The sequence below is a fragment of the Gavia stellata genome, chromosome 1, assembly GCF_030936135.1.
Source record: "Gavia stellata isolate bGavSte3 chromosome 1, bGavSte3.hap2, whole genome shotgun sequence".
NCBI classification, from domain to species: Eukaryota; Metazoa; Chordata; class Aves; order Gaviiformes; family Gaviidae; genus Gavia; species Gavia stellata.
The window spans coordinates 93,997,762-94,010,475 of record NC_082594.1 but is presented as its reverse complement, the minus strand read 5'-3'; the positions used below and the strand labels follow the sequence as shown (position 1 = coordinate 94,010,475).

Sequence of the window (12,714 nt, the reverse complement as noted above, 5' to 3'; positions counted from 1 at the left end):
CTAAATGACTAACTAGAGAATTTGCTCACTCCGCGCCCCTCAAGGGCAGAGGTGTTCATGAGCTGCGCACCGGTCACCAGAAGGGACAGAGAAAGCCAGTCCGATCTCTGTACAAGGTCAAATTCTCACTGGCTTCAGGAGAAACTTAATCCATACAAGAAGCCTGGGTTAAAAACGTGTGCATGAAAGTGCAGAATGCATTAAAATCTCACTCAGAGCCTTAATATCCAAGGCAAAGAGCACAACCCTTCCCCACTTTCAAATGGGCAAAGTGACAAGAGCCTGAACACCACTGAAGTCAGGAGTACCGGTGGTACCCCTCAGTAGTTAAAAGTCTTTCAGAGTCTGCGTTTTCCCATACTGGATCTCAGCATTAGTATCCCCTCCACAGGGGCTCCAGGACTGTCAATCATCTTCTGCCAGAGGTGCTGCTCTTCCCCTTGAGAGTCCATCCAGTCAACCTCCTTGCCATTACTTACACCTGGCAATTACAAAAACATGAGACATTTTGGCATATTAGTAAGCAGTTACTTAATATGCTTGCTCATTTGGTCCAACAGCATGTAAGAAAGATGACAAGCAATTTACACAACCACCTGTACAGGGAGTTTTCCTGAAAACAGGCAGCTCCTGGAGAGCACCAGTTTGTAATTACACTCCTTTTTGGCCTGTGGGCAGAGGCACATAAACCTCCCCACTCTGCATCACAAGCAACTTTCTCCTAAGAGAGGAGGAATGGACCCACGCTTCTTCCAGATCACACCATTGTCAGCAGAAAGGCTGCTGCTGAACCCAAGTAGTATCCTTCTACCCGGGATGCTAGGAAACACCTCCAAGGTGTTCCCAGTTCTTCTAGACTGCACAGAAGTACAACTGAGCACAAATTTTTGTGTCTCAATCAATGAAGGAAAGAACTAAATCATCTACAGATTACTTGTTGCCTTCTCTCCCTTCTCAATTTCCCCAAGTTCCCACATACTTTCCATACATTCAGTAACATTTCTGTCCCTCATATACATAAATCACGTGGGGTGGGGAGGAAGGAGAGCAGAATAAGAAATGCAATCACCAGGCAGGTGGGACCTTACCATTTCCAGTGCTCAAACGGACACCTCCCAAAAAAATATTACTGGATAGTGACTCCTTGTCCCACACAGTCAGTTCTAGGCAGACGTTACGTATATCCCTTGAATTCAAGCCACAGAAAGCAAAGGTATGATTCCACTGGGGGTTCACACTCTTTTTTATTATGGGAGTTTTGTGTTTTGTAGCTTTGCTGTCATCTGGGAGAAGGTATCTGGGACATATAAAAAAGGAAAATTGAATATGTAAACAGGATGTCACATCATAGTCACAAAGAATTACAATAATGTAGAGACTCAAATGAGATCAGGACCCTATTCCCCACTGTTATTAAATTAAGCATATACCTGAAGTGCATATTTAGCATTTGTGGTCCATTTGTTCTTACAGCCAGTGTCAGTTATCACCAGCAAAAACTGAAATTAGGTCTCCTTGCCCCATGGCTTGGGTCTTAACCACAAACTTTTTATTTCACTAAGACTAAATATAGACAGGATCATAAAAAAGCTGGCTAGAAGGGGCCTCTGGAGTTGCCCAGTCCAGTCTCCCTCCCAAAGCAGGACAGAAGGTCCTCCACAAAGAAACAGAAATTACTGGTAAGGAAGGAACTTCAGCAGTTTAGCACCAGTACTTTGAATTGCCTCACACCCTACTGAGTGCAGAAACACTAATACTGTAAAGTCTGACAAGCTTTTCACATTTCACTTTCAGTGGCTAATTCCTTTAGTGAAACTAAAGGAACTTAATACTTTAGCTGAAAATCAGAGGTCTGTACAAGTTTTCAGTCTGTACCTTCACCTCCTTCAGCAAAGTTAATGGAATAACTGTGTGGTTGCATATAAATACTAAAGGGTCACACATACAAACTGCTAGACCTTGATCAGGACTCCTGTGCAGGTTTTTACTTGGCAACAAATATGAGCTCGTTTACCGTGGGGGGCTATTAGTGGGCTAAGCTATGTCAAATTATCTCAAGCTAGTCTCAAGCTAACAGTTCAGATCAGACTGTTGCAGCACCTCAACTTGTTCATGGCAACTTGATTGTCCATATGGCCATGACACATGACAGGCCAATAGTCCAAGGAAAACAGACTTCTGTTCTGCTGTACTGAATAATCCATGTCAGCAACAGCAAACACCACTAACTAAAGATAGTCCAGAGAATTATTGGCCACACATTGCTACTGCTAATGTGAAAAGGCTTTGACAACATTTTCTCCCTCAAGCCTGTTCCAAGCTCCAGGTGAGAACAAGCTGTAGTGGGATCAGACAGTCTATTTTCAATCAAAGAAAATACCTTTACATATAGCAGGCAAAGAAAGATGGCATGGGAGAACAAATACATAGAAAGAATAGCTCAAACTTCTAAATGAAGTGTATGAGCTTAGTGATAGTTTGAAGCACACTACCAGATCAAGAAATTCTCAGCTCCACCAGGGAATTAAAGGCAGGATGCTCACTATTTAGTAACAGCACTCACACTGCTACTAATGAACTACAACATATGTAAAAATCAGCAATTCTGAAAGCCAGCATTGAGAGCAAAAACTGTCAAAGAAAAATGTTTTAAGCTATCCGTTATTTCCTAAATGTAACATTTCAAATGCATAAATTACATTTATGAAAAATCCAATACAGTCAGGCATGCAGGATTATGTTCATTTTATTCAAACACAAGTGTATCCTACATGTAGCATTTTCTATATAGTTTGGATTTTGACTGTCCAACACAAAATGCTGCTTATCTAACAAAAAGATGCGTATATGTCACACTATATATATCTTTATGTACGCACATGCATACAGGCATACAAGTGACACAGACCTTAAATTTTTCAAAATGGCGCATCTTTAAAATCCAACCCAAAAGTCATCAGAGCAGAATTTTTAAACATCTTCTGTCAAAGAATATTAAATGTTGAGAACAAGACACAATTAGAATTAAAACACTACGTTTAAAGTCAGTGATAGACTTCCTGGGAACCCTCAAGGTTCAAATGTGCTCCTTGACACTGTACTACATGCCAAAGAGCTTTACCAATTAAGCACTAGAAAAAACCCCAAATTCTTATAGTATAAGAGAGAAAAATCTTTTCTCATTTAGTATGTTTACTTGAATCAAACCAGAATTTCCTCGCGAAGATAATGAATTTTCTCTTTCTGCATGTTTCAGGTGACATCCGTTAGAAAGAACCTCAGCTTGATGGAGCATGCCAGCTTTTAGAGGTGTTATTTGCAGTTTTACAAGGAAAGCAAAAAGACTTGTATCTTCCTGAAAACACGTTTCTTATTCAGGACGTATTCTGGCTATTCCTCTTACTAAAAAATATGTACTGTTTCAATTTCCTGAAAACGTAAATGTCACCATCAGATCAGGTATCATCTCCAGTGTGAGAGCTCTAATTTACAACTTCTTGCCTCCAGGAGTGATGCATATTCACCTACCTCTCTCTGCTGACTCAGTGGAAGTGTTTTCTTTTACCAAACGTTATATTCTGTAACAGTGTGCGCATTAGCACACCAGATACTTCTGTATGAATGGTTCTGTGCCACTTGGACTGAGTGGTATTTAAATACAATTGTATTTAACCACTGGGACAACTCATACCTCTCTGCTGTTATTCCACAGCATCCTTCTCCTCAGCATACCATTTTGAGGTGCCAGTTGCTTTTCAGGACTGACACTCCATACACATATATACAGATATATTGAAAAAAACTGGGTCAGCCAAAATATGATTCAGTGCAGCCATTAAAAAAATGGGGAGAAAAAAACCACAGACCCTTTCACAAAAGTGTCAGATGTGCCTCCTGATTTCACTGCTGTTAAATTCTTTGCTTCTTTGATGAGGACTTCTAATATACCTCCAGATGGCATGTGAGCATCTCCCTTTTTTCCTTTTTTAAAGCTCTTCTTTCCTATACATGGAACAGAGTTGCAACATCATCATCAGAAATTATATATACACTGCAAGACTGATTTGGAAATGTAAATTGTCTTGGCTAGATTTTTTTTTAATCATTTACTGCAATGGGATTAAAGTATTGCTTATGAGGAGATTCCGATTCTCTGTGGGTAGAGAAACTAGTAAGGCAGAGACAGAAAAATCACTCCATATTTGATAAAGAACTTGACCACATAAACTAGCTAGTCCTTGCTGGACACAACAGAGTGCCCTATCTGAAGTCCTGTCCGAATACAAGTATTTGTGGATTACTATGCTGAACACAAAGAACTTCATGTCCTGTAAGTCCTACCCTCTTTTCAGAATCCACTTCCACCACTGATGTTAAGGCAGCCTTACGCCACAAGCAAGGTATAAATGCAAAGCTTAAAATGCAGAAATACACTGCATGTATTCCACGTGCAAGGATGCAGTGCTCCTCGGAGACTGTGACAAAGGACACGGTGCTCAGTGACACGCTACTGCTTTTGAACAGCAGCATGAGTACATGTGTACTTGCTGCTGCTGTGGATTCTAAGAGGCTTATCAGCAGGGATCGTACACACCGATTCAGGCTGAAAACATCAGAAGAAAAGATCAGGAGTGATGTTAAAATGTACTAATTTTAAAAAATGCGGATAGCATATATCCGGACTTGACAAACAACAATTAGCTTTTAAGAGAGAAAACCTTGGAATTACTGCTAGCAGAGGGAATGTAATCTGTCAAAAAAGGGAAAGAAAAAAGTCTAATACAGCTATTAAATCCTAATGCTAACAAGCAATACTGTCACTAAGACAGTGATATACCTGTGTTTGGTATATCCATGTACACTCAGGTGCTACCCAGTGATTGCTTTCACTTCAGATGATTGCTGTTCCTTACGCTACTACAATGCAAAGAGTTAGCAAGTATTTCCCCCTGTTCATTGTTGATGAAAATAATGGCTTACCCTAAAGAATTTAAATAATATTTTACAGGACTGAATTACATCAGTAATACGGTAAAACTGAGCAGAGGTAAAGCAGTGTGAAAAAAAAGTGAAAATTAGGAGACAGGTAAGCCTAAGGATAATTAAGCATGCAGAACTAAGTGAAGTCTATTACTTTAATCAGCTATACACTGTATATAACTAGCTGAACAAAGAACCCACAGACTATGATGTAGACAGTTTATTTCTATGTGGCTCTCCTCGATCATGTTATCTAATGTCTGAATTTTTTTAATCAGGTCACAGCCATGCATCAACACTTGACTGCACACTCCTCTTCACAGAATCACAGGATCACTAAGGTTGGAAAAGACCTGTAAGATCACCAAGTCCAACCATCAACCCAACACCACCATGCCCACTACACCATGTCCCGCAATGCCCTGTCCACACCCTTCTCTCTCCTTAAGTTCAATGTAAGAGAAGATGATGGAGCAGGAGACACATACTCACAGTTCAAAATTTCCACAGATAAAGACAACTAGTACATTTAAGTATGATTTCAATCTCCACCGATACCATTACTTCACCCTAGGTGAGGATTTTTAATACTCAGAGGGATGCTATCATACATTGCCATTAATGTCTGCTTTACCTTGAAACTGCCCAAGAGGAAGCATCAGGTTTCTGTCTGGGGGAATGTAACGTAGAACAACTGTCAGTTCTCCTTTGTATTGAAGCCCGACATCTGCTGCAACCTCCACCTGAGAAGAAAAAAAACAACCAAACAAAACAGAAATCCAGCTAACGTTAATCATTCACCTTCTCTTTTTGATTTTAATTTTGTTGTACCAATATAGTGTTTGAAACACTTCCTAAACATGTCAAGACATACCAGCCCACTTTCAGAAAATGAGACATTCCAGATTGAATGCAATCACATTTAGAAAACTTTATGAGCTAGGGAATGCAAGCTCTCAGAAGAATAAAGCCAGGCGGCATTAGACACTGTTCAGTGAACATACAGAAGAGAGAGATATCTAGCATGAATAAGTGAAGCAAACAAACAGGAAAAAAACCCCTCAAACTTAGTTCTGGACATATAAACTGTAGCAAATTTAAGCTGACATTCAGCCCTTATTTGCCCCAATGAGGATTTTAAACCATAATTGGTTTCATGTACTTTAGAGGAGTTATTCCTGAGTCACTCTTGGAATGGAGGTGTGGGGAACCAAGGTGAGGGAAGAGAGCAGAGTCCAGCTCTGAAATAGAAAAACTTTTTGACAACTGTTATTCCCAGTGTCCTTTTCGACACAGCTACTATTTCTGCATCTTTTTGTTTTATAAATGTTTGAATCTTGTCCAGAAAGAATGCATTCAGTGCTCTTCAGAGCATCCTTGTTAAAAGAACATTAGGCCTTCACTGATGTATGCTGAACTTCCATTTGCATTGTAAGATGTTGGAAACTACATTTTAAAAACAATAGATACAACACAGAGAGAACATGTTATGCCAGTTCAAACTGACTTATAGAAAAATAAAGTGCAGTGAAAAAAGAAGTCTTGTACATTTACATTAGAGTTCAGGTCTATGAAACACTCAGGTGTATGCTAACCTTGCTCAATGATGTCCACTAGTGGAAGTGGGGCAACTAAGATGCTCACATTTCTGTACATGCTTCAGTGCTTAGGTTTGGGTAGAAATCAGCAAATCTTCCTGATCTCTCAACACGAACAAAGCACATGTACAAAGAGAGAGGACCCTCGAGTACTGAGAGACACACACCAAGGTACCACACAAGCCTTTAAAGAACTCCTGATAGACAAATGTCTGATCAGTAACAGTATTTCTCTGAAATGCATTCAGCTTGTTTCCTGATTCCCCAGAAAGGTCAAAATTCTATTATCAAGAGAAAACAGAACCAAAAAACCCCACCAGAAATACATACAGTGATATGCACAGAGTCAGCACTGCCTTCATATCATAGGCTCTAGGCTAAGGCACTAACCATGTTTAGTGGGGCTAAGTCTGTACACAAGGATGGGACAGAGAACAAAGCAATTTTAGTGATAACAACATGGCCCTTTGGAGACTTTGAAGCACTTTTACAGCAACACAGGAATTCCTGCACTGACTCTGAGAAAAACAGTCCTGTCTCCACCACTGTCTCATGCCAGTTGCTACAACAGAGGACAAAAGAAAACCTGTAGTAAATGGCTGTGGAGTAATTTGAACAACATCTAAATCTTGCCAGTGTGGCAGCTCACTTATGGTCTAAACTATGCAAGTTTAGGATCAAGTTTTCCATAAAGGCAGCAAGGATTGTTTTTTCTGTTCTACTGGTGGACAAGTGATGGTATAAGTTCTTACGTCAGGAACAATTTACCAACCTCCCCCCCAAACCCACATATAACATGGCTCTAGGCTCTGCCTCCTCTTTAACCACAGAACTATTTTCTTTTCTTTTTCTGATTTAACCACACTCTTCTTGAAAACAGACATTCAATGCTCATAGAAGAAACAGGTCTTAAAGTCTCCAACCTTTTCACTAAAGCAGCTAAATGATTCATGACAGATCAAATAAAGCGCTGTAATAAAACCCAGGAAATATTTCACTGTCATTCCTGCCTCTATCAGGCAGATCATATGGGAGAACAGCATGTAATTTGCATATGTATTAACCTGTGCTTTTTTCTAAATTTGAAATGCAATAATTGATATTTTAAAAAAATATTATCTTTCCTGATCAAAAATCTTAGCAGCATTTTAAGTTTAGAAACATTATTTAAAACAACTTAGGAGGCAGACAAGACCAATCCTGTGTTTGCTTTCTTTGGTAAAAAAGAACTCATCTAAAAATCCTTTTAACAGGTTTGGAAATAGTCAGACAACACCTTCCAGCTGGAATGGCTGAAATGCTTAGCGCCTCATTACTTTTTTCCTGAGCAGGAGAGCTTCATGACTGTTTTTTTTGGTTTTTTTTTCCCCTGTTAGGTTTAAAATAAACCCCACATACACACACTCAAATCCCCAAAGATTGAAATGAGATGACAAGAGACTACTGTACGATAAGAGGCTCAATTTCAGACCAACACTGCATACAAACTGCAAGCAAAACAAGTACTAGATGTGTATCTTATTGTTGTAGACTGGCGGGTACTAAATGCGAGCAACACCCGACACCAGCCAGAGCTATGACAGAGATGTAGTAGACATTTCTTCTACTTCAAGAGCACACCCAACGAATGTAACTTACATGAAGCAGGCTTGTAAGGAGGACGGTATAATCCTGGCCTAGACACAGTGCTGACTGAAACTTGTTTGCCATCATTAGCCACTTTCTCTTCCTGGTCTCCCCTTGTCTGGACCATGAAGGAAGAGTTGGTGGTCACCCTTATTAACAAAAGCTGAACTAGGAAACTGGGAATGATCTTCCTTGCCACTTATGAAGTGTGAGGTGTGTAAGTGTTCAAAGAAGAGACCAATTTCCTTATGTATCTTCTGGGAAATTATTTACTAAAATATAAATTTGTGACAGTTTAGATGTAAGCCTCACAAAGGGCTATACCTAGAAATTAATTTTACAGCAATCAGATCCATCTCCTACGTGACAGAAAGGCACAAATCAAACACTCGCTCCTAAAACCCCGAATGTAACACTATTTCCTTAAAAATGAACACAGAGCAAACAAGTCATCTGAGTCATATCTCCACATCACTTGCAGTAAAACCTTGGATTTTTCTGCAGCAAGAGAAATACACTTTCTGAAATGGCAATCTAAACCACTAGAATTTCTGGGGATTCTGGCTGCTGCAAGAGCAAGCAAGGCAGGAGCCTTTAATCCTCCAGTTTACAATAGCTCTTTTAATCTCTTCTGAAAATAAACACCTTTGCCAAAGCAGGGGGGTGCCCTAGAGACAGAAGTCATACTATCCTTAGCTAAGTACAATGCAAGTCCTGTTTCACAGACCAATTGATCTGCCTGCTGAGAAGCCTCATCTTGTACCTTCCTAGTTAGGGTGAAGAAGAGATTAATAAGTCATTTTGTCACAGCTGAAAAGTGTGAAGCACTTTGAACTGAAACAAAAAAGATCTATTTCTTTAATAAACTGTTAAGGGTTGGGTAGCTTTGGTTTACATGCTACTTTTAAAAAATAATAAATTTCTTTACTAGGTCATTTCTCCACTGCAGTTTATTACAAGATGATCTTACAGCTTATTTAAAAGGTGGAGGTCTTTTGTTTGTTTTTAAGTAGCCAATGACATGTAAAGTTTTCATTAAGACTTTTAAACCAGTATTTTTGATTGAATAAAGAAGAAAGATATAATTTATATTACCATATTAGACACTCAAAGTCACCGTTTTATAAACATGTTCCAAAGGAAAAATAACTAAGCCTTGTTTAATTTGCTTCACAACATTTTCACCAGCCCCTGGAAATCCTTACCTTGGGCTGGAGCACAAACCACTCATCTCCCTGATTTTCAAAGTTCCAGGAATCGAATGGAATTTCCACCTCCCCAAGGAAGCTGTTGTGTCCAAACCTGTCATAGTGCCAGACAGAAAGCTGCAGGGTCCTGGTTTCTAGCTGTGTGTGACTGATGACATACTACCAACAGAAAAAGAGAAAAAGAAACTCTCAGAATAAGCATAAATAATAGTTTCCATGGAGCCTTTTACAGTTCTAGCTCAATTTCACGAAGCCCACAGCAGCTAACAAATGAAGCATGAAAGAGAGATTTGTTTTCTTTGCAAACAAGATTGATCTAGCTAAAAAGCTCATAATGCTAATCTTAAACCTAACTCTTTTCTTTGCAGTATGCATCCAATGGTAATTAATGTTACTATCATGATTGTGGTTTTTTCTGTATTTACTGCGTATTTATGACTATAAAGTAAATTACGATGTTTAAAAATATGATCCTGTTAATTCCTCGTAAGTTTATGTAAAAGAAGCAGATCTACATCAAAGTTTCATTTGTAAGAAGAAACCCCACTGCTTCTTTCATCCCTAAAGAGAGTCTGCTGTATACTGCTTTCTAGAAATAGTGTCCTCCTCTCTTTCAATTGCATCTTTGTAACTTAAGGAAAATTGTTCTGAAAACAAGTAAAACTGCATCTGCAAAGCATTCACTAAGTGTCTCAGTCTTAGTAACCACTGTTGGTTTTGAAAGATATTAAAATACTCCTCTGGACTATTCCAGCAAATACCCAGCAAATTATAAACATCTGGAATTCTAGCTCTGCACACTCTGCATTAGCAAAAGGCCCATTAATTCCTTGAAATTCACCCTTCTCCTAGTGTTAGCTGAGGAGACCCAGATGTCTTCTTTCTTGCGTCAAGAACAACGTCTGGACACAGACATATATTATTCAAAAGCTGAAACAGTCAACTCAGTTGGCGAGCCACACAAGTAGGCTATTCATGCATAGGTATGTCTACAATGCTTAATCCTAGATGCCAGCAGTTCCACTGTGAGAGATGTCATCTTTAGCAACAATGGAATAAAAGTCAAATGGGGAAGATGCAGGAAGATTTAACTATTTTTCTTTTCTAACAGTAGTAACAGTTGGGACAAACGGACGTAGCTCTTGCTTACCTACCCACCATCCAAGTAAGCCCTCTTTGTTACAATTCGCATTTTTAGCAAGCTGCTAGGTCCTATCCTCACCAAGTTCCCTACTAGCAAACATGTTTAGTGCTATGTTCCTTGCTAAATAGAGTCTAACACCTTTTTTTTCCAGTTCAGTCAAGTCTTAACTTTATTATAAACCATTTAAAAATGAGGCTATACAAGAGACTCTCCCTTGGCAAGCAGTCTGGCCAGACCAAGTGTGTGTAAGTCTGCAAAATGGTTTTGTAGCCAGGTTAAGCCAACTATACTGGCCAGGGAACATCTATTATCCTCTATTATAAGAAACTTATTTAAAACATCACTGAAATTACAAAAAAAAATATGTATTTCAGGAGAAACTAAAAAGAGTTTCTGGCCTTGTGACAGCTGGCTGTCTCGTTAGTTGACGAGGAAGGGGAATCACCAGGAGCCTTGTGGTCCAGGTGCCAGACAGGCAATGAACTGGGCAGAAACTCTACCATTCCCACCCTGCACCACAGAGCCAAGGAGGTGAATAAGCAGCTGGTGAGGAGCTCAGAATCATTCAGCCTCTGTAGTGGATGTGGGTAAAAGGCAAGGAAGGAAGAGCCTGGGTGCTCTGCTCCACCAGCCCTCAAGGAAGTAATCTGTTGTTGTCTTTTGCAACAGAAAATGAACTTCACTACAGCTTTCTAGGAAGGTAGGTAGTGAAGCTGTTGTTGGCATTTTCATAACGAAGTCAGTTCTGCTTTAAAAATAAATTAAAGCCTACAGAGAAATTCAGATTTTACTGCAAAAGGTTATTTTCTCTTCAAAATCACTTAGATGCGAAGTTTTAATCTAGCTCTATTTCAGCATCAGTTGCTAACTTAGGGCTTACAAAGTCTTTAAGGTACTTTTAACATCTCTGAGCTTAGGTTAGACAGGAACATCAGCAGTTTTGAAACAGATCAATGGAAACTAATAGAAGTTTTACCTATAAAGAGGAGAACCAAACAAAAACACTTCCTCAATGCTGAAAGCCAGAAATTACAACTCATAGGATTACTAGACGGTTTTGCTTAAATACATTCCTTTTGAGGCATCTCTTCCAAATTCTAATCCCCATACTGGAACACTTAGAGAAAATGCTTGTGGGCACAAGCGGAACATTCATCACAGCCTGAGAGAGAGAGAGAGACAGTGTTCTCACCTTCAGCGTTTCATTAAATTCTGGATTGATGCTGTTACTTTTAATTTTGGTCTTGCGTTTACTTTGGCGGGACTTATCAGGCAGAAGGTATGCTTTAACATATCTGCAGGTCAAGCAGTAAATTATTAGCAAGGAATAAAAGTGACCAATTTGAGCAAGGACCTGACATTGCTGCATCAACAACACATATGAGGCAATTAATTTTTGCAGTCTAAACAGTGTACACATGTAACAGCATATGTGGAACATGGAAAGGCATGGTCTTTATCTACAAACATAACAATGTTATTCAGATAGGATCAGAATAACAAAAGGCAGAGCTAAATTAATTTACTCATCCTCAGAAATGAAGGAAGCTTTCCTAACACTTTCCCTTTTGTAGTATATGATTACTGACTGGTTACATATGAAAACACATACACTGAAAATACAAGAGAATTAAAAACTTCATACCCTGCATATGATAGGGTTACACATGATTAGAGACACTCATTATTACTTCCTGATGAGAGAACTTACATATTGTACTGAAAACTATAACGCGAAACTCAAAAAACATAGTCCTTGCAAAACGAGTCTATGGATGCATGAAACCAAAGTTATCTCTATCCCTCCCTCCAAAACATCATTCCTCTCATATACTTTAGTTTTGATTCTAGAATTAAGAAATTCAGCCTCCCTATTCTTTCATATGTTTTGCCCCTTTGCAGAGATTGCTATCAAACAGGTTGATAATTTAAGTAATCTTATTGTTTCCCCAGAACAGGCACATGTTGCCCTAAGAAACATATTGAAAATGCATTTCCCACAGGGAATCCAAAACGAGCCATCATCAAAACACTGGCTTGTAGCAACTGAATCCTATGAGTTCTCAGGCTCATATCACAACCCCAGGCTACGTCACTGCGCGTGACGTGGTGGAGGACACCCCCAGCAGAGCCTAAAAGGAAATTCCTCTCTGTGCTT

At 39.3% G+C, this 12,714-nt stretch overlaps 1 protein-coding gene across 1 annotated transcript in view; it reads right to left on the bottom strand.

Moving 5' to 3' along the window:
• Positions 1 to 338: 338 nt before the first annotated feature.
• Positions 339 to 12,714, bottom strand: part of SYTL5 (synaptotagmin like 5) — a 61,492-nt gene continuing 49,116 nt past the window's right edge. The window contains exons 12-17 of the mRNA XM_059822735.1: positions 11,749 to 11,851; positions 9,410 to 9,571; positions 5,615 to 5,723; positions 3,867 to 4,002; positions 1,089 to 1,297; positions 339 to 481 (exon numbers count right to left, since the gene is read on the bottom strand). Coding sequence (XP_059678718.1) covers positions 339 to 481; positions 1,089 to 1,297; positions 3,867 to 4,002; positions 5,615 to 5,723; positions 9,410 to 9,571; positions 11,749 to 11,851 — 862 coding nt within the window. The remainder of the gene's footprint in view (positions 482 to 1,088; positions 1,298 to 3,866; positions 4,003 to 5,614; positions 5,724 to 9,409; positions 9,572 to 11,748; positions 11,852 to 12,714) is intronic.